The 21,780-nt window shown below is 33.3% G+C and overlaps 2 protein-coding genes across 3 annotated transcripts in view; one reads left to right on the top strand and one right to left on the bottom strand.

Annotated features, from left to right (window-relative positions):
- The window catches only part of LOC145287807 (E3 ubiquitin-protein ligase RNF13-like), a 287,508-nt gene that overhangs the window by 253,726 nt on the left and 12,002 nt on the right, over positions 1 to 21,780 (bottom strand). The window lies entirely within an intron of this gene.
- On the top strand, positions 19,631 to 20,098 carry LOC145288270 (protein GVQW3-like). Its single transcript, XM_080136307.1, has one exon. The coding sequence runs from the start codon at positions 19,631 to 19,633 to the stop codon at positions 20,096 to 20,098; it is 468 nt and encodes a 155-aa protein (XP_079992433.1).

Here is a 21,780-nt window from a genome sequence, read left to right as displayed (position 1 = left end):
ACAGTTGGAGTAACAGGGTCAGTTGGTAGGGGAAGATCAATGAAAACATTGGAAGTGAAATAGTTGTTTTATTTTATGGCATATCAACCCTTTACAGATTATTTAATGCTGGATAGTTATTTTGTTGAAATTTTTTGGGTTTCAATCTCTTCAAATATTTATTCACGGCATTTGGTTTGGTTGTTTTGTTCCTTTTATTTTTGGCTTTGCAGAACGTAATTGAATTTTGTAAAGTGAAAAAAAAGCACAATAACATCAATGTTTGGTGCATTTAAGTTGGGAAGCCGATACCTTTAGACAGCCTCATCTGGTAACACCAGGGAAAAAATGAGAATAAATTTTCAAGATATCAGGATAAATAAAAACCTGGCCAGAGATGGGTTAGTTTAAAGGTCCATTTTTTAAAAGCTGTCTAACACATGCCAGCAAGTAAAACAAACATTAAACCAACAACCACAACAACCCATAGCTGGACTAAATAAAGTTACCTAAATACTTTTATCACTAATCTGGTACTTATGCAGTTTACAGACCGTATTATTTTTTTCTTAGAAGTTTTAAATTAGAGTCAATTTTTACAATATCTTTTATTTATTAAATTTTTAGGTGAAAATAGAGAATAGTTAACAAAACTCCAACCCTTCTCATGTCAAGAATAGCTTTCTAAATATATATATTTTAAATTCTTTTTCATCCCAAACAAGGCATATTGACATTTGGAACATGAGAGGATACTGGGATTGTATCTAGCAGAAGACTGTGGGGAGTTGAATAGCGAGATGCGTGTTCAAATTACATTTAAGCTTTTGCAAGTTAGTACAGCCAGGGAAGCAGGAAGTGAATTCCAGAGCAGAATGCTTTCAAAATGGTCCGTAAACTGCATAAATAATCTAATTTTTAGCAGGTTTTCTAAACCCTGATAGTCATTCAAAAACCTGAGCTATAAAAACACACCTTCACATACTATTTGGTAAACTGTCGAACTTCAGGCTAAGATCAAAGTGTAGTATCTGTTCTTTAGATGCTAAACTTCAATTTCTTGTTCTGTCAGTGGAGAAATCCTTCACAACTAAGAATTTTTATTTTTGTTCCTTTTCTTCACATTAAAAAACGACCTTGGTGTCTAGGGTACATCACAAAGAACAGAAGACAAGTAATAACTCAATTAACTTTTTCTGCTGTAACAACATTTATTTCCAGGTACTTTCTCAAATAAGACGTAATTGTGATCATCATGCGTTACTTCTTATTATGGATGTAGCATCACCCGTGTCTCTAACGTAATCATTATACCCTCAAATGCGATCCTCTCATCTGTGCTCACGTTTTTCTTTTTATATCTTTTTCTTTGCTGTGATGTCACTCCACACACGGCTCAGCATCTGTATACATCCGCTATATGCATGTTTGTGGTCTGTTGCACAGCCATGACTGGGTAGAAGTGTTAAGTATTTTATTTGTATTGCATGAGAATTCATTATTGCCTTATTATTGTAAGGATTAAACTTTAAGCACCCAGAAATGATTGAGCTTCAATCTCTGATCTCCGCCTGAAAATCATTCAAATAAAAAATAGTCTCGCTACAACCCCTTTCTCTTCCTTTCTCTTTACGCAAATCTCAAACTTCTATGAGTAAAGATTTTTCCAGCCCATGCGACACAATACTGTTTGGCTGCTTCTCAGCTGACATGGTTATTTTCAAGTCCATCATAAATAAATTTTTGTTCAGCTGACCTCTTAAATAATTAAATTCTGTCTGATCGTCCACCCGGCACTCACTTAACCTTATTTTAAATGATTGGTGAACTAAAGGCAGCAATCACAACAAAAATCAGGAAAATACCCAAAGATGAAGGTGTTTAAGTAATTAACAATGTTACATAAAATAGGTTTAGAACATGCCGACACCAGTAATCAGATACTGTTATAAATAAATTTTTAAGAACACTAACTATTGCTTGTTTTGGAATTTTTGGACTACTGTTCTAATATGCACTTTTATTCTCACAACATTTGACCGATATCCAACCTTCTTTTAGATTGAAGCCAAAAATCCAGCCAGCAGCCAATAAGGAGTATGAACCTCTCTCCTACACAAGAGATGTTACGAGTATGTTTCTGATCAACTGAGCGCTCAAATCTATGGTCACCCTCACAGCGAAACATTCACAACACTTGTCTAGCTACAACCACTATTAACAATTTTCCCCTCCTACCTATTTGTGCCTCAATTTAAACGCAAATTCCTTGTATTATCCCCCTTCCCAGAACTGTTTGCCTGTGGAACTTTATACTACAAGGTTGCTTTCCAGCTGACTACAACAGGATCGTTTTCAAGTCCAATATGATAAATCCGCTTAATCAAATTTTACTCAATTTTCATCACTACCGATCATTACACCTGTCATTAATTACCCTAGACTCATTAATCCTTATCCTTGAGTGGCTTTAAGACCTTGATAAGTGATAACTCCCAAATTAAAAAAAAAAAAAAAAAAATGCTCACTGTAAGGTGTACAGAACTCAAAACAGAAGGTTGTGCTCACTTTTCTGATGACCTTTGCTCGATGCAATGGTGGAGCTGCTGATTGGAAAGTCCTGATAACTTGTGTTATTATCATTCTACCGAGCATACCTTCTTAAAGAGTCAATTTTCGTTTTTACTACACAGAAGGGATCGGTTTGTGGCATTTCAAAAAGTTGAATGAACTAAACCGGCTTTTCAATTTCTAGACAATTCAAATGCACTACAAATAAAACAGAAAAGGAGAGAGAAAGAAACGTTTTATGTTCTTTAATATGTTATCACGTGATAGCCAAAAAATGATGTGATTACCGCTCTTAAGTATAACCAGAGTAACTGGATAGAAAAGATATCGCTCATAACATCCAACGAAACTCTGAATTATTTGGGGATGCTGCTCGTTTTCAAGCAAAGAAATTGATGCAAGCCATTTCGTACTGGCACAGCTTCCTAAATTGTGCACATGCGTTTATGAGCAGTGAAGACGCAGCAAACATTTCTGGTTGGATTAAAAAGTTGACTTTATTTCTACGCATCAAAATCTATATATATATATATATATATATATATATATATATATATATATATATATATAAATGTGTGATCCCTATAGAAAGAAAGGCCAGGAAATCTATATAAAATCTAGAAGTGTATTCTTATGTAAAATTTACAAGAGAAAAACAATAGAAGTGGTTCCAAATCTATAAGTGCGTTTGAGAGCCATGTGAGCCAATCTCCTTTAAAACTTCAAATCTATCACATTTGATGAAATTTACATTATACATACAGTGTAACCCGAATAAAATACGGATATAAATAAAATAAAAAACGGATATAAATGAGATTTTCTCTGATCCCAAATTAGAGCCTGTGTTAAAGTACAGAGTAACGCTGATATAAGAAACCATGAAAAAAAAAAAAAATTAAAAAAAAAAAATATATATATATATATATATATATATATATATAACCCGGAGATAAGAGAGCTGTAAGGCTCGGATAAGAAAGCTTTTATATCCGGGTTACACTGTATAAAATTCTCAGGGGAAGAGAATGGAAACGGTCCTTAATCTCTACACTATCCTCTATGTACCAAATATCAATGTGCCCCCCCCACGTCTAAGTGATTCATGAGCACAAAAATCCTTTAAAACTTCAAATACATATTTCCTATTCTACTGAAATTTATAGCATAAGACACTAATCAAGAAAGTTTTCTAACATTTCAACTTTTTACAACTATAATAGTGGGCGAAACAGAAGAAAGGAAGGGCAATAAAAACAAAGAAACTAATGATATTATGAGCATAGTGAACAAATAGGTTATTTTTACAATCATTGTTTCCACCTCACTTCCGGTTGCTCCTCGGTTTTTAATCGATTTTTTTTACAGCATCTTTTGTTTAATAAATTGTTAGGTGAAAGTATAAAACAGATAAAGAAAGCCTCCTTCCTCGCATGTGAAGAAGAAATTTTCCAAATCATAAAGTTATTATTTAGAAAAACCATCCTTAATGCTGGGAGGGACAACCGGAAGTGATGTGGAGACAGTAGTCGTAAAAATAACTGAAAAGTACATAGCAGCGATCCTCAATTCATTCAATTTCAAACAATGACGGCTTTTCCTATTAGTCTAATATCTAGGGCTAGGACAACAGCATATTCTTTTCATTGTCTTTACTCTCGAGTGTGTATCCGTTGATATCTTATATGTTTTTATATAGAGTGATGTGGTTTTCGGTTGATTATACTCGAGAGCCAAAACAATGATAAGAATATTCTCTTGTCATAGCCTTACTAATAACCGATAGAGTTTTCTCTTTATATTAAATAAATAAAATGTCATTATTTAGGTCATCAATCCTCTTTTGATTAGATAAATCTACTGGCATGACAGAATATCAATTGTTTTCATTATTAAACTAGTAAATACATTCTGTCAATAGTTGGAGCATTTTACAATTATCAAATAAAAAAAAACTGCTCAAAATCATTTTCATCAATGAAATTAAACATTATCTGTTTGAAAACTTGAGATACACTTTTTCAGGCATATAAAAATAAACAGTTTAGTTGTTTTAAGGTTTCAGGTTCTTTATACAGTAGAACCCTGGAATACGGCATTAAAAAATAGTAACAAAATACAATACAGTATATAATACACATGTATATAATCAAACAACATTATAAATGACACCATAAGGTGGGGCAAATACCGTAACCAGGGGCATGGAAAAAAAAACATTGTATTCCACATCATTAACTGAAAAAAATGTATCCTAAAGCCACCGTATCCCGGGGTTCTACTGTATTTTCAAATATTTATTCATGGTATTTGGTTTGGTTGTTTTGTTTCACAGTATATCAACCTTTTTTTACGTTCATCTCAAATCCAGTCATTTTGGTAGAAGTTTTTAGGCTCCAAGTTCTTTATGCCTTCAAATATTTATTCATGGTGTCTTTTGTTGTTTATTTTTAGCTTTGAATAACATGATTGAGTTTTAGAAAATGGAAAAAAAAAAACAAAAAAAAAAAAACAATATTTGATGCATTTGATGGTCAGGAAATAGGTATCTTCAAACAGCCTGATATGATAACAGCAAGTAAAAATGTAACAGTCTAATACGGTTTTAATAAAATTAAAAATTAATTTAAATTTAGAAAATTTGTATTTTTATTAGAAAGTTCCAGCGTGATTTTATTCACTTCAGAGGAACTTTTCTCTGGAAACAGTAGATAAAATAAATGGATTGACCATAGATAAGGATGACCCAAAGGTTCCCTTTTTATTGACTACGACTGAGATGTTGGGGAGAGTGTAACTGATATCAAGACTCAGAATATTGTATTTTAGCTTAGTCATAACTTACAAGATGACCGTAAGAAAGAAACGATCTGTTTAAAAAAAGACAATGGTTTTCTTTAAAAGGCAACCTATTTTTTTCATACAAGCAATTAAAAAAAATGAAAAGAGATAAAACAAGTCAAATAAACACATGACGAAGAAGAGCCAAACCTTTTTTTTTTTTTTTTTTTTTAAATCACCAAAACGTTTGAATTTTTCTTTAATTCTCTTTTATGGAAGTCGCTAAAAAAAAAAAAAAAAAAAAAAAAAAAAATTAATTCCAAGGTCAAAAGCTAATCAATGATAAGTTTTATATGGATAGATTCCAACCCAGAAAAAGCAATTCTTCCCCCTTTGTCAGAAACATTGCTCATGTAATGTAAAAACTAAAGGACGAAAAAAAAAAACGTTATGTGGCTGCTGAAAAAGTAAATTCAAAGTTCACTTTCAAAAACATTAACGCCGAATTTCTTTTTAGTTAATTTGGTAATTGTTTATTTTTGCTTCAAAATATTATATGAAATTGTTATGAAACAACGACAACGAAGATGGAGATAAAGGACCACAAAAAAATAAATACACAAATTATGAAGCCTCATCTCAAAAGATACCAAAATAAATTTTTTAAAATAATCTATAATATTAGTGTGAAGGGTTCTTCTGCCTAAGAAATGGGCACTGGAGGACAGATTGTTAATAATGCTGTAATAACTGAACAGAAAACTTTGATAATCACCAGGAGCGAAATGTTCCCAAAGATCTCCTGTGTCCATTCATTTATCTTTAACCCTGGGTGTTCCAAACATGGTTAGTCCTATGGGGTCTTCATACAGCCCAATACAAAAATGTTTATAGTGTTATTTTGCAAAAGTTATCCTGCTGGTTCAGGATATATCTACAGTCCCTGTTGGACAGTTTGAATCACTTGTTTCTTGTTGATATTAATATAAACTAATACAATAAAATAAATGATAAAACTTCAGAAAAATTAAGATATTACATTAGCTAAGTTCATAGTTACGAGACTGAAAGAGTAATAAATTGTAAATAAAATAATCATCCCATCAAAATTTATGGTAAAGAAAATACCAAAATATATTAATTCCATATTAAATATTACAGAGCAGACTAATGATATGCGCTTATATCTAGAAATTTTCATTCCCACTGGAAAAATACAAAAGCACATAAATCATACCTACGTTAATCAGTTGGGGTGACTGGACACACTAGAAGGACAAAACGACGTTTATCTCTAAAGAAAACCGAGATACAACTGCGGCATACCACATGTGTATACCTCACTGAGTCAGTAGAGTACTGGGAGAAAAAAAAAGAAATAAGTTGCCAACTAGGAATTATGAGCACTCAAGCAAAATTTGAGTGACAAAATACCCCATGGGACTAACACAGTTAATTAGCAGGGATGCCTGGCCTTGCCAGGTTGTAAAACATGCTAAAATATATTTTAATTCATGCAGATTTCATACTTATTATTACAGAGCCAATTCTCTATTTAATATCATATTGTACCTAATATCAGCAATACCACACCATTTTTTTTTTTTTTTTTTTTTTTTTTTTTTACATTGAAGAAACTCAAATCAAGTATTATTGAAAAGAGTATAGAAAACAAAGAAATATTATCTTTAGTCTTTTAAAATCAGTCCATTTAGAGCTGGAGTTATGACCATTCAATGCATAGTTCACTAGATATTTTGCCTTTAAGTCAGTCCTATTCAAATGCATATAAGCTTGTGACTGATAATGATTGGAAATTTGCACAATTTACAAACTAACCCATCTTTAAAAACCTGTAAATTCAAATCTTTTTAAGATATGTTCAAAATTTCATCATATAATCATAAAACCATGAAGGTTCAGATGGCTGTAATTACGATCATCTCACTTGGTAACTTACGGACTAATTAGCATATTTCAATTTCATTTTAACGTCTTTAAGTAGAAATATAATAAGAAAAATGGTAAGTAAGGCTTTCATCATATCAAGTATTACTTTGATCGACATTATCATTTGTCATTATCTCATCATGAAAAATCCAAAAAAGAGTCTAGGAAATTCAAAATAGCCACCGTGACACAACTCAAAGAAATTATTAAAATATGGCTTGCAGCATACCAAATTTAAGAAAGTTTTGTACAGATTAGATTTATTTCTTCAAGTATATTAAACTAATTAGCATAATTAAGTTTTATTTTAATGGCTTTAAGTGAAAAATTAAAAACAGTTAAAAAAATAAATAAATTTTTTAAATTGGGAGGTTTATCATCATGCAAAATATTCTGATGGACATTATCATTTGTCATCATTACACCGTGAAAATCCAAGATGACCACCGAAAATCCAAGACGGCCACCACGACACAATTCAAAGAAATTAACAAAATATGGCTTGTAGCATATCAAATGAATGGAAATTTTGCACAGATTACAATTACAATGTTTTCAAGTACATTAAACTAATCAGCATAATTAAGTTTCATGTTAACGGCTTTGCTGAGACAATTATCGGAGGGGGTGGTCTACTACTATTTTGTATAATTTTTTTATTTTTAAGTCATTGTCAAGACTTCACAAATTTCAAGAGACATCGCTGCCATTTTTTTTGTTCTCATGTTCAAACACTACTTGTTTTTTCCAACAGAATAAGCATTTACAACACCAAAGATTTATCCAGGTAGGTAAAAAAGTAACTTATATTGCTTTTGGTAACATTTATTTGTCAAATATTTGTTTTATGACCACTTTTTCATACCTCTTAGATTGTAAAACAAACCCAATAAATATTATCATAGGCAAGACAAGTTATTCTATTATTTAACTGGATAAGTGGTTTGTGCGTTTTAACTCGTTTAAAAGCGTTTTTTTACTTAAGTTAAAATTCAAGTTTTATGATATCCTTTTTTTTTTTACTCATTATAAACCATCCTTGGTGCATGATTACTGGGGCTAGGACAGCAGCATATTCTTTTCATTGTTTTCACTCTCGAGTGTGTATCCGTTGATACCTTATATACTTTCATATAGAGTGATGTGGCTCTCCGTTGATTAACTGTCAGTCTGTTATCATAGCCCTAACGATTTCCTGTTCTGTGAACAGTAATTTACGAGTTTATCGGCTAAATATTTACACACACAGACACACACACACGTACATATATCTACTGTTTTATTTATATAGATTTGAAAATATACAATTATTTGTTTCACTAAATGCTACCTACAGCATTAACTATGAAATTAGTTTTGTCTAAAAACAATAGAAATTATTCTCTCTTTCATCCTCAGTGTCCTGGGTTTGTGAAAGATCCTTCTAGATCGAGGTAATTTTATTTTTATTTTTTTTTAAACTAAAGAGTACCCCTTTTTGGAGAACTGGATTTTCTACACATTAAAAACCCATCTTGTGTCTAATTCTGCCCTCGTGGGGAAGCAAGTAAATAGGGGCTGACTTTACTTTATATACTAGAAGGAAAGGAAATAAAATGAACCTGTCCAAACAACTCATTTGGCTGATAATGATACTTTCTTAGCTCAACCTGTTCGCAATAATACTCTTGGCTTTATTTAACAATAATATAATCACTAAAACGATAGACAATAATATACCTTGATATCTTCTTCGCTATAAAATGTGGCAGAGTTATTATTGACATGTTTCATTGGGTCTGCTTGCCAGGCCTTTATTAAGTGGCTGTTACCTTGTGATATATCAGAGAATTATTTATTTTTTCTTCTAAACCAATGAATTGTCAGTTTCGGACATTTATGGTAATTATCCTTCACTCTATAATTAAGAGAGTTTATGTATAATATATCATACAGTCATGTGTGTGTGTGTGGCGTAGTCTTTATATCAAATAAACAGGACAGGCAAAAGAAACTCAACTCACTTTCTTTTTTAAACAAAAGCCTTTATATCTAGTATTTCCAACAACACATTTTTTCGTCTATGCCATGACATTACTCACATATCTTAAACTTGTGCTTTTCCAAACATTGGTCACATCTCAAACAGCTGTGTCTTTTTATCTCCACTGTGACATCACTTCATGCAGTCGGCTTGGTTATTTACATATTTTTATGAGCTGCTGCTGCTACCAATGTCAACAGCTCTGTCATATATATATATATATATATATATATATATATATATATATATATATATATATATAAATATATATATATATATATATATATATATATAGAGTGGTCGCTAGAAAAGCGGGAAATTTGTCAAACAACGATTTATTTTTACAAAGAATAATTTTTACAAAGTTTTTCAAAGACGAATTTTATATTATACTCATAGATACTCAAAATGTCATCCATGCACTTCACTGCAGCGTATTAACCTAGAAATCCAAGCTCGTGTGCAAGCTTGAAGGGTAACTTGTGGGATATCATTCCAAGCTCTTGCCAAGCACGTTTTCAAGTCATCAACAGAGTGTATGTGACGTCGACAGTTCTGCGTCTCTGTTAATAACAAGCTCCAGGCAAGATGTAATGAAATCAATATGCAGATTGCACACCCATTCGACAACAAAAGAACCAATCAAAAAATAGCAATCACGCATTTTATTCAAGATTTAAGCTGACCTCCAAATTTCCCGCTTTTCTAGCGACCACCCTATATACATATATATATACATACGCACACATAGAATTTACAATTAACATTATGTATAAAATCAGTAACAATATCCTGTGATGCTAATTTTGGCATCAAGGAATTTAAATATTTTTTTTAATTACATTTTCACCCCAAACAAGGCACAGTGCCACTTTGATGTAGGGAACTACTATCAGGGACATAAGTTTCAGGGATACTATGTAGGGAGTTGAGCAGTAAGATGTCTGTTCACATTACACTTGAACTTCTGCATGTCAGTACAGTTGGAGAAGCAGGAACTTGGAATCAATAATTCAAACCACAATGCAACAAGAAATAAATACTATTTATGTAAAATTAAGCAGACAACATAATCAACAGTCTCAACTTTTTTCAAGAAATCATGTGGATAAGAACTTAAATTTTAGCTTAGACTAAATGGCTTATATTATTTTTCTCTTAAAGAGCTCGGTCAAAAGCAGGCTATAAATAATTTTAATAATAAATAAGATTAGATAAAATCCACATGGTGCAAGTTTAGATCAAGATCCAACGATTCCATAGATTTGCTCATAATAATAAGCAAGTCATATTGATTATCTCCAAACTGAATATGACTGAAGATAGCTTGGACGGAATTATTTAAGGAAGAGGAGATTTCAGTTTGGGACTACCTCAGGTTTGAAACCAATCATGTTGTTTTTACCTGATCTTCTGTAATGCTATTAACAATCTTTCAATTCTAATGTGTCCCTTTTCTTCCAGAGATTCTCATGGACTGCTCTGTTTTTGACAAGAAATCGACTCTAAAACTTCTTGGTCTTTCTCATCAAATCTTTCTTGGAGTTCATATATTAAATCCATTGCTCTTTCTGCTTCTTGTAAAATCGGTTCTCTCTATCACTCTAAACACTTTTTTCACACCTTAGACTATACTCAGTCTCAACAAATCTAATATCAAACCATGTATGAAGTACTGTTGTCATGTTTAGGTTATTGAACCTCTGTCCCGTTTCAAAGTTCTTGATAAAGTGCAGAAACGTATTTGTTTTCTCGTTTTTAACTTTTAGCCGGACATACAAACATACACACAGACAACTTTTTATATTATAGATGAATATACATACAGACACTGGTGAAGTATAATTTTTTTTTTTTGCTGGTGGGTGTACACTCTTAAATATTTATAATTGTCTGTAATTAATGTATTTTAATAAACCAAGTCCAAGAAAGATTCTTAACCATATTAAAACGGATATCGACTACTCAGCAAAATATGTAGCTTTTTTTATATGTTTGCTACATAAGTAGACATAGTGACCAAGCGAAAAATGTTCGCATAATGAAAGAGTTATTTTAATAATAGACATAATCAATACAAATCGTAGCCACATTTGGATCATTTTTAACACAAGGCAACTCCATTAACAACCACATAGCAGAATGTTCGGTGGTGCATTAAAAAAAATAATTCTGTAAATAGAACTATATTGGCATATATCAACTCAAACATTGTATAACATACGAAGCATCTATATAATAATACCATAGTTCCGTTAACGTATGCACAGGGTGTCCCAAAAGAAGCTGATGGTTAAAAAAAAAAAAAAAAAAATTCATAACTTTAAGTTTTTATATTTTTCTTTTATTTTTTCAGATCATCTAGAGTAATCCTTCCAAGGTCATCATGAGTCGTTACACTACCGAGGAGTGGATGTTTATCTTAGAGTTACATTTTCGGTCGAATGAGTCAATATCAGGAACTCCAAGAGAATTTCGACAAAACTTCAACACAAGAAATTCCCCTACTCCCAATGCAATGAAACCAGCCACAATGAATGCCCTTAAAAACAATATAAAGGAGGAAATTAGGGCCATAAGCTCTGAAACATTAAGTGATGTGCTGGACAATGCCCTGCAGAAAGCACAAGAGTGTGAAAATGAAAATGGTGGACATTTGAGTAACATCATTTTTCATAACTAAAATTAGACCTTGTGAAAAACATACCCTAGATTAAGTTGTGTAAATAAAATTAGAATAAGTAGACTATGATATCTTACTATATCTCAAAAAATCGCGGAGAGGCTCCTCTACCTACATATGAAAATTGGTAAGCATAACTTAAATATTGAGGAAATTAATCAAATTGAAAATCCATCAGATTCTTTTGGGACACCCTGTATATGTGCCATGCTTTCCAGATTATAAATTATTTGGTCCTATTTATTAAAAGGAAAAAAAGGAGGATAGGTGATAACATACTGAAAACATTAAATTATTAGTATATAGATACGCTAACTTAATGTTCATAATATGTTATCACTAGGGCTAGGACAAGAGAATATTCTTTTCATTATTTTGACTAGTATATATCTTATGTTTTTAAATAGAGTGATGTGGTTCTCGATTGATTAACTGTGTCTAACTGTATTGGATATATACTCAAGAGTCAAAACAATGATAAGAATATTCTCTTGTCACAGCCCTAGTTATCACCTGTCCTCCGAAGATGTAATGTAAAAAAAAAATTAAATAAAAAAAGAAAATGTCGCTTTTGGGCTGTACATGAAATCAAATATACCTTCTTGGTCTTCTGGTTAGGATCCAAGAATAGTATCTGTTCTGTCTAAAACTGGTATAATTATATTGTGGGGTTTTTGTTGGCGCTGGGCCAATACAATAGAAATATGTCACAAACTCCTATAAGAATATTGGCGATAAACCATAATAATCAGATATATTATGAGACTACGTTAACCAGATTACTGAGATGAATACTTTTACAGTTTTAACAAAAGGGCTACAATAATATCACAGAGTCTCCATTCAGGTTGGACGTCTACAGAATACCCAGCAGCAATATATTACATATGAAAGATGCCGCTATGGAATTTCCTCAGGTTCCATGAGTATTAAATAAAGAATTATGGAGGATGAATAAAGTTTGGAAAGAAAAATTGTGAACGTTTGAGGCACATTTTATTTTTTATTTTTTTTTTTAACAGTTGGTAAAAGGAAAATACAGAAAACAAAAGCACAACAAAGTTCAGGGTGAGATGACTGTAGTAAAATTAAATTTGGTGGTGATAAAACAAAAAGTGAATTGAAAAAAAGAAAAGGGGGGAGGGGAAGAAAGGGGAGTAGGGTTAAAGGAGTATTAGGTGGACAGTCAGACAACATAATCGGTTATGATCTTCATGATTGGGCAGAATTTAATCAAAGAAGGCAGTTCAACAAGAATTTATTTACACTGGACTTGAAAACGACCATGTCATAGTCAGCTGAGAAGCAGTTCAGATATATGTGTTAAACAGACGGGTAGTTCTAGGAAAAACTTTGCTTATGGAAATTTTGTTTAGATTTAGGTAGAGAGAGCGAGAGGAGTAAACTCTCGACAGTGGTTGTAGCTAGACGAGTTTTTGTTGTGGATGTTTTACAAGTGATGGAAGAACCAGAGATTGAAGCTCAGTCAAGCACCTGTCCCATGAAAATGATGATAGAATAAAAAAAAGAATAGCAACATTTCTTCTGGTAGAAAGAATCGGAAGGGGGGGGGGGAGAATAAGGCATCAACCACCAAGTGTTTTGTATGAAATGTTGCTAATGAAATTAATAGAAATGTTAAACTGCAAAATATGTACACTCTTTAATAAATTTTTTTAACCTCATCTATATTTTTTATGGACTCTGGCAACGTTGGGTGGCCCTGCTTGATTATTATTTTGACAGTTATATTTAGTTTTTATTTAGTTATTGTCTATTAAAATTCTTTTCCTTTTTTACTATTTTTTAATCTCTTGGTTATGTAGGTTAATGGTGTAAGTAGAAAGTTTGCTTGAAACATGGCCTTAAAGTTTGCATGAAATAAGAGCAATGTTTCATTCCAATTAAAATTCCATTTTATTTTTTTTTTTACTAGCAGTTCATCCAGGTTTTGCTCGGGCCCTATGTACTGTTCATAACTTTATGTGCATATGTATATATTAAAAAGTGTGAATATGTACGGTAATGCCTTTCTATATAATAGTCTTCCTTAACTACCATAGAGAAAAGTTGGTGGAGACCACAGAGGTCAATTTCTTTTTAAATTTTGACCCCTTAACATTTGTTTTGGGCTCAAATCAAATTAAAAAGTTTACCCCATATCCAAATAACCTACATTTAAAATTTCAAGTGTTTAAACCCAAAATTGGTGGAGGAGTTTGGTAGAGTTTTAAAAGATCAAATCGTTGAACTTTGACCCCTTAACAGCCAAATTTCTGGCCAAACACAGATTAAAAAAAAGTTTTCCCAAATCTCGATACCCCTTATATCAAGTCTCGAGTCTATAGACCGAAAATTGACAGTTTGGTCGGGAGATGTACACGCACAGACAATTTCACTTTTATATCTATAGATTTTTACTCCAGCCAGGAATGGAAGTGGATAAAGATATCCAACAAAATTAGGATGAAAGAGAAAGCATAACATTTGTTACATTATGGATGGCCTTATGTCAGGTAGCGATTGCATCAGCTAGTGTTAATCTTTATAAGGGTTGAACTAAGAACAATTCGAAGTGACACAAAGTCTGGGAAATAAGTCAGTTCTCATGAAAAAAAGAAGAGACAACATGAAAGTTAGGTATGAGGTAATAGGTCAAAGTACAGAAAAACAATGAAGCATCAGTCGAGATGACACATGGTGGCATAGATATCGAGATTGACAGAGAAACAAATTTTTCTGATGTTTAAGTATGTTATTGACGTTTTGATTTATTTTACACTATTGCAGAAGCATAAGAGAAATTTATGTTGCTATATCTACACTAAAGGCTTAGGAACAACAGAAAAGAATAAAGAGAGAAGCCCTTACTCATTGAGCCAACTAGTTGCAAGGTGTCAATTACAATTACAGGATATTATTACAAAGAATAAATTGGATGAAAACGCTTCTGTATAGATGAACAAATATAATTATATAATTACAATTGAAAAAGAATTGCTATATATTAAGAACATAATTCTAGTTGCTCAGCAACATGTCAATTCAATATTATCACAACATCACACTGAATTCAAGGAAAAGGATTTCCCACTGAACATTACAAGACACCACTACTCACTGAGTCATCTACTTACAATGTGTCAACGAAAGAACTTTTGTGTGAATGATAACGATTACAGGAAATCGATTAAGGTGGGTGGAAGTAGTGATGAGAATCCTAATATTTTTCTCTCAGTTTTGTAATTTACAATTTTATTTCTAATGTTACTCACATTAAGGATTAAACACTGAACCTACAGTAGAGTGTTACACAGAACTGAATTTTGCTTAGTACTTTATCTATTTTGTGACTTGTCCTTCTAGACAAAATGTTGTGATAACAATTAACATAACAGTAGTCTAAATAATCCAATTCATAAAAAAATGTATTTAGATCCATGAATGTTAAAAAAATAAGCAATAAAATCTGCCTTTCTTTGAAAAATAAAATAACATCTGCCTAACAAATAACATCGGGTACACGAACCAGAATTTTGCCAGGGTCACCCATAGTGGATTTATATGAAAAACAATGGGCTCCACATTTTGGCCAAGTTTCAGAAAAAACTAATGGATGGATCGAAAGTTATGGGGCAAAACATGTCATTTTGGGGCATTTTTGATCCCTTTTGAGACCCTAGAGATGCAACAGGAATTTTCGCAAAAAAATTTTTTTTTTTTAATGTGCACATCTATTTAATGAGATATAATTTGTGGCAAAATTTCAGGAAAAACTAATGGACGGTTATGGATGCCACTGAAAACATAGGTCCCCCTCCGATAAATGGAGGGCCCAAAACAAAATCTACTGACTTTCTTTGAAAAACAAAAAAAAATCTAAACTTCCTTTAAAAAAAAAAAAAAAAAAAAAGAAAAGGAAAAACTCCTTAATTTCTTTTGAAAAAAAAAAAAATATATATATATAAACTAAACTAACGACTCAAACGATGCATTAAACGATTGTGTATCCAGCTGGCACAGTTTAAATACTTGATTAATACTCATTAATAAAGACCATTGCTTTATGTTAATACAAACAAACAAAAATCAATTTTATATTCATACCAAAGGTTTCAACAGAAGTAACCTGGGCTTTGCATTTTACGACCAGATGTCTGTATATGGGAAAACAATTGATCATTTCATCAGAGCCAAACAAGCATAACGTTAAAGGTTTGAAAATCTTTATCAATGAAATTTCCACAAAGACAAAAATGCTGGGAATTTTATGCAAAACAAGAAGAATACCCGTCGTAGGGTGGGGTAAAATTCACCCCACTCCCCCAAATTGTGCACTATTTTTATGAACACTAAAATATGATACTAAACCACACGTCTAGAATTTTTATTCTCATTTTGATCAATATCCATTGCATGATTTTGATTATAGAAAAATGTCTCAAATTTAAGGCTTCATTTACAGATTCTTAACGAAAACGTTTAAATGAATCTTGCTTAATTACAGATAAAATCTAACGCAAATTTTATATTTTCGAGTTTTAAAATCGGAAATTATATTGTATATGTAATGAATTTCACTTTCTTTGGAGCATTTTATGCTCCAAAGAAAGTGAAATTCATTAAATATTTAGTAATTAATCGAATACCTGTTGATAAAGTTTCACATGAATCAGGTGTTTGAATTTTCTCCAGGGGCTTCCACCCCATTTGCATCCTTCATTCCTCTCAGCTGTATTGCAAAATTCATAATGATCAGTTAAATTAGTTTAAGCATAAATCCTGTACATAATATAAATTCCTGTCTATAAAGCACAATGCTGTGAAGACTGCTTCCCAGCTGACTATAACATGGCCGTTTTCAATTTCAATGTAAACAAGTTCTTGTTAAGTCGTTCTTTTAATCAATCAAAATCTGCTTATTTTTCATTATTATCGATCATCAAGGCATGGTCTCATCAACCATCTGAAACTCAATCCCTATGCTTGACTGGCTTTTGGCCCTTGATAAGCAGTGACTCCCGGATATATATATACATATATAGATGAGTATCGGCTGAAGAGAGCTGGATATGGGTATCTTAAACGGTCCCCTATGATCAGGTTTGAAACCGATGGTACTGATGACTTCTCTCATATAAACTTTCTGTAAATAAAAAATAAATACGCTTTTATTTTTGGAATTTTTCTGCTGGAATCCTTTTTTCCAAAAATATGTATGTATATGTATATTTATATCCCTAATCCCAAAGCAACACTCACTCTATGCGGTTGAATTGGCTTCCTCCAAAGAAAGAAGTTTCATGCGAATATCAAATTCACAAACTATTCCCAGTTGCTTATCCCTGTCAGGAGAGGTGACACTGTTGATTTCTGCAATTCTTGCAGAGAGGTGTCAACGTTCTCCAATATACAGTGCCTGGAACTCCCAAAATGGTTAGCCATCTGATACTGAGCAGGAAGGTCAACATTGTTTTAACAAGAACTGGCATATGAACATGATTATGTTGTATATATCACCAGCATAATCACGTTTTCTATTTTATGTATGTGTGTGTGTGTGTGTGTCTATATATCTCTATATAAATAAAATGAACTCGTTTTTTCCCCTGTGATTTTGACCTTAATAGGATTGAAAATCAAGACATTTCATGCAAATGTAATGTGCACGCACTGCAGCACATTACCTTTGGTGTATTATAGGCTTATCATCTATCCACTTACTCAATAAACTTAGATCCCTATATTTTTCCTGCTGAGAGTCCACGGCCAAATTCGGTTACAATCAATAGAAGTGGTAAAATCTTTCCCCTCTATTACATTCAGACGCCTCCCACGCCCACTTATCGCTGGTGAGGGTACGTCCCCAAAGGACACTACGAGGAAGCACCGGTTTGAGTTTGTATTTGCTTTAAAAAAAAAAAAAAAAAAAAAAAAAACAGATTGGCATTTTTCCGTCGATTGAAACTCAACTTTCGATTACCTCAAATCCAATGTTTACTTATGCCATTTCTTTCTTTTCTTTTTTTTTTATTGTATTTATATTGGGGGGGGGGGGTAACGAACCGAAGGGTTACTGATGCCATCTTTTTTTTTTTTTTAATTTTTTTTATCAGACATTCTTAGCCCACGTTCAATTTTACCTTGCTTAATTTAATAGCAGTTTATCACAACGCTCTCTTACTGAAATCCGTTCTCCTCCGCATTAAAAATAGTTTACACAGAGAAAATCGTGTTTATTACATAAATAAACAAACAAACAAAACCAACTACCATTGGATTCCCAACTGTATTTTTGCCAAATTCCTTTCTTTTTCAACATAGCCTCATCAATCAACACTCCCCAGCCAACATTCAGGTGAATACAGTTCAGTTCTCTTACAGAAATCTGTTCTCCGCCGCATTCTACAGTTTACAGAAACAATCACGTTTATTAAATACACGAAAACACAAAACAAACTAACATTGGATTCCAGATTATACATCTAACTCTATCCGTCTGCAACTATTAACTGCGTATCCAACTGTATTTATGTCACGTTCATTCCTTTATCGACCTAGCCTCATCGATTAACAATTCCCAGCCAACATTCAGGTAAATTTCTTTTAAATTCCCCTCCCACCCTGGAAACAAACACTCGGGCAACAATTTTTTATTATTATTCTTGTTTTGATTTACCCACCCAAAACCCCACACACCTCGAAACATCCGGGCAACACCGGGTACCCCCGCTAGTATATATATATATATTACATCAGAGTTCTACTGTATGCTCTGTCTTGTGGCAACCTTTTATACTGACAAAGATTAGCAGTATTACTAAAAAGTGTGGTTGGTTCTACACAAAGCCTTCACCAATATAAACAAATCATCTTTGTGGATTTTGAAACAACTTAGTTGTTGTGGCAGAATCGCATACGTTGAAATCGATGAGAGTCCATGTGTGTGTGTGTATATATATATATATATATATATATATAGTCATCCACATACAGTACTGTTTCGCTGTTTCACAGCTCATCAGTGCGGCTAGACAGGCAACTACCTCAAGCCAGGATTGAAACCCGACCGTTTGTACGGCAGTCAAGGCTCCTAACCATTACGCTATTGGCGGCTGCTTGAACGAGTAGTGAGTTTAACGATGTTTTGATATCGTCTGAAATACCTCCGCTCGATTTGTTTACACAAAGAGCGTCGCTTATATGCTAATGGTAATTCGTGTTTCACTTCTCAATATGCTCAACTCAAGGTGAGGAGCACTATAGTCATCCACATACAGTACTGTTTCGCTGTTTCACAGCTCATCAGTACGGCTAGACAGGCAACTACCTCAAGCCAGGATTATATATATATATATATACACACACACACACATACGAGGTATGCTCAATAAGTAACGAGAAAATGTCAGGAGGAACCTTAAATATGATTTGATCAAACTGCTACTTCATGCATATAGTCTACAAAATGGCTTACTGACAACTTCCTCTCATTGTAGGTTTGAACACAGCAGTGTTCGTTTTGGAATCAGTCTGATCAGGTTTGCCAATCTGAACTCTTGCAAGATGCGGGAAACAAGGAACAACATTATGCCATCAAATTTTGTGTTAAACTTAAGAAAACCAAACAAGAAATTTATGGAATGTTAAAGGAAGATTATGGGGATGAAGCAAGTTTGTATTGGTGTTTTAACAGATTTTCTGAAGGAAATGAACAGGTTGATAATGAACTCAGATCTGGAGCACCGAACAGTGCACACAAGGAGGAAAACATTGAGGAAGTGCGAAGATTAGTGATGCAAGATCGTCAGATAACTGTGAGGATGATATCTGAAGCTGTTGCTATTAGTATTGGCACAGTGCAGACCGTTCTGACCGAAGATTTGGATCTCCATAAAGTCTGTGCTAAGTTTGTACTAAAAATTATTTCCGACAACCAGAAGCAGTTTCATGTTAAATGCTACACTGACATTCTTGAAATAATAGAGGCTTATTCAGGTTTCCTGAATAAGGTAGTGACTTGTGAAGAGAGTTGGGTCTCCACCTATGACCCTGGGAGCAAATGTCAGAGTGTCCAGTGGAAGCACCCAGGCCCAAGAAGGCAAAGATGAGCAGGTCACATGAGTAGGCAATGGTCATTCCTTTCTTTGACTCCCAGGGTCTCATTCATGTTGAATGTGTTCCTCAGGGTCAAACTGTCAATGAAGAACATTATCTTACTGTTCTGAAAAGGTTCAGGGTAAAAATGAGGATGGTTGGTTGGTTGTTTTACGGCATATCAACCCTTTTCGAGTTATTTAATGCCGAATCCAAAGATTTTGAAGAAAAATTTTTTAATAGAATATATTTGTTGTTTTCAAATCAGTTTCTATTTAACCCATAGTTGGGACCCTAACAGGTACTACCACTCCGGGTCAGAGTGGACCTGGGAGCAATGGTAATTAAAGGGTGGCTCCACACTCCCCAAAGCCCGCAAGCTGGGGCCTCACCACTGGATATAGTTTAAGGTCATAGAAATAAAGAAGAGGCAACAGCAGTGGAGGAGGGATCAGTGGTTAGGGTTAGGGTCAGTGGTTAGGGTTCCACCAGGACAATGCCTCATGCCACAAATCAACGCTGGTGACCACCTGAATAGCCGACAGGGTAATGGATGACTTCTTGTTCCCACATATGAAAGACAGCCTTAGGGGAATCAGATTTCAGTCAACAGTGGAGCTAAAAGAGGCATTGGCAAATTACCTGAAGGGACTACCGAAGAAGAACTTTGAGGAGGTCTTCCAGGATTGGAAGACACGCATGAAATAGTGTGCGGATGCGGGAGGCCATTATTTTGAAGGGGACAAAGTTTTGTAAGCTTATGAAAATACATATCTCCCCTGACATTTTCTCATTACTTATTGAACATACCTCATATATATGTGTGTGTGTGTGTGTGTGTGTGTATATATATATATACACACACACACACATACCTAACTTTATATAAAGAGAAATTGTGTTTCATTCCGAGTTTTTTTCATACAAAACAGCAATCATAAAAAATGACTCAAATATGCAAACGAGTTAAAATAAAAATCTGCAGTGTTCATTTTAAAATCTTTCTTTGAAAAATACTCCAAAATGTTCTGATTTGTCCAATTTATCATTCCAACTCTACTTGTCACATGCTCCTGCTATGGGAAGAAATAAACATTTTTCAATGTTAGAATCATAATTGGTTAGTTATATCGTGTGACCTGGCTCAGGAGTACTGTGTATGGGTTGCTATGGCCTGTGATGTGGTGATGACCAGGGAAGGAGCTGGATCAACCTGACCAGGGTGACTGTTGCCACCGCAGCAACAACAATACTAACAATGTACTAATATTGACCTAATGAGTCGAGTCAGCATTTACAAAATTCTGTTTGGTCATAAAAGTTTATTTTTTTCATCTTTTTATTGACTTGTTCAAAATTGTTCCTAGTGTGATGTCGTGCTAAATAGCTTCATAATGGATTTAATTTGCTTTGTTCCATTTCTCCTGAAGTAAGCTAATTGCTATACTTTCGCTTTTAATAACACAATGGCAGGAATTTTTCATGCAACTTGTTTGTGTGCCATGAAAAGTTTGGTTTTTAATTTGTTTTAAAACTATCAGAAAAGATTAAATGTAAAATATTGCAATTTTTTTTTAGTTAATGACCAAAATGCTCTACTTGACCATCAGCCTATGATCAAAGTGTAGTATCTGTTTCCTGTCTGAGCATGGCACAAGTGGTTGTTGGCTCTGTTGGATTTCGACTCAGTTAAAGT

This window comes from Euprymna scolopes, chromosome 11 (assembly GCF_053919585.1).
Source record: "Euprymna scolopes isolate OS-2025 chromosome 11, ASM5391958v1, whole genome shotgun sequence".
Classification (NCBI taxonomy): domain Eukaryota; kingdom Metazoa; phylum Mollusca; class Cephalopoda; order Sepiida; family Sepiolidae; genus Euprymna; species Euprymna scolopes.
Note: the sequence above shows the minus strand (reverse complement) of the source record. Positions and strands in the feature narration are given on the sequence as shown.

Bases quoted from the DNA above. Each gene is read 5' to 3' on its own strand.
- LOC145288270 (XM_080136307.1), top strand. From the start codon at position 19,631: ATGTTAAAGGAAGATTATGGGGATGAAGCAAGTTTGTATTGGTGTTTT.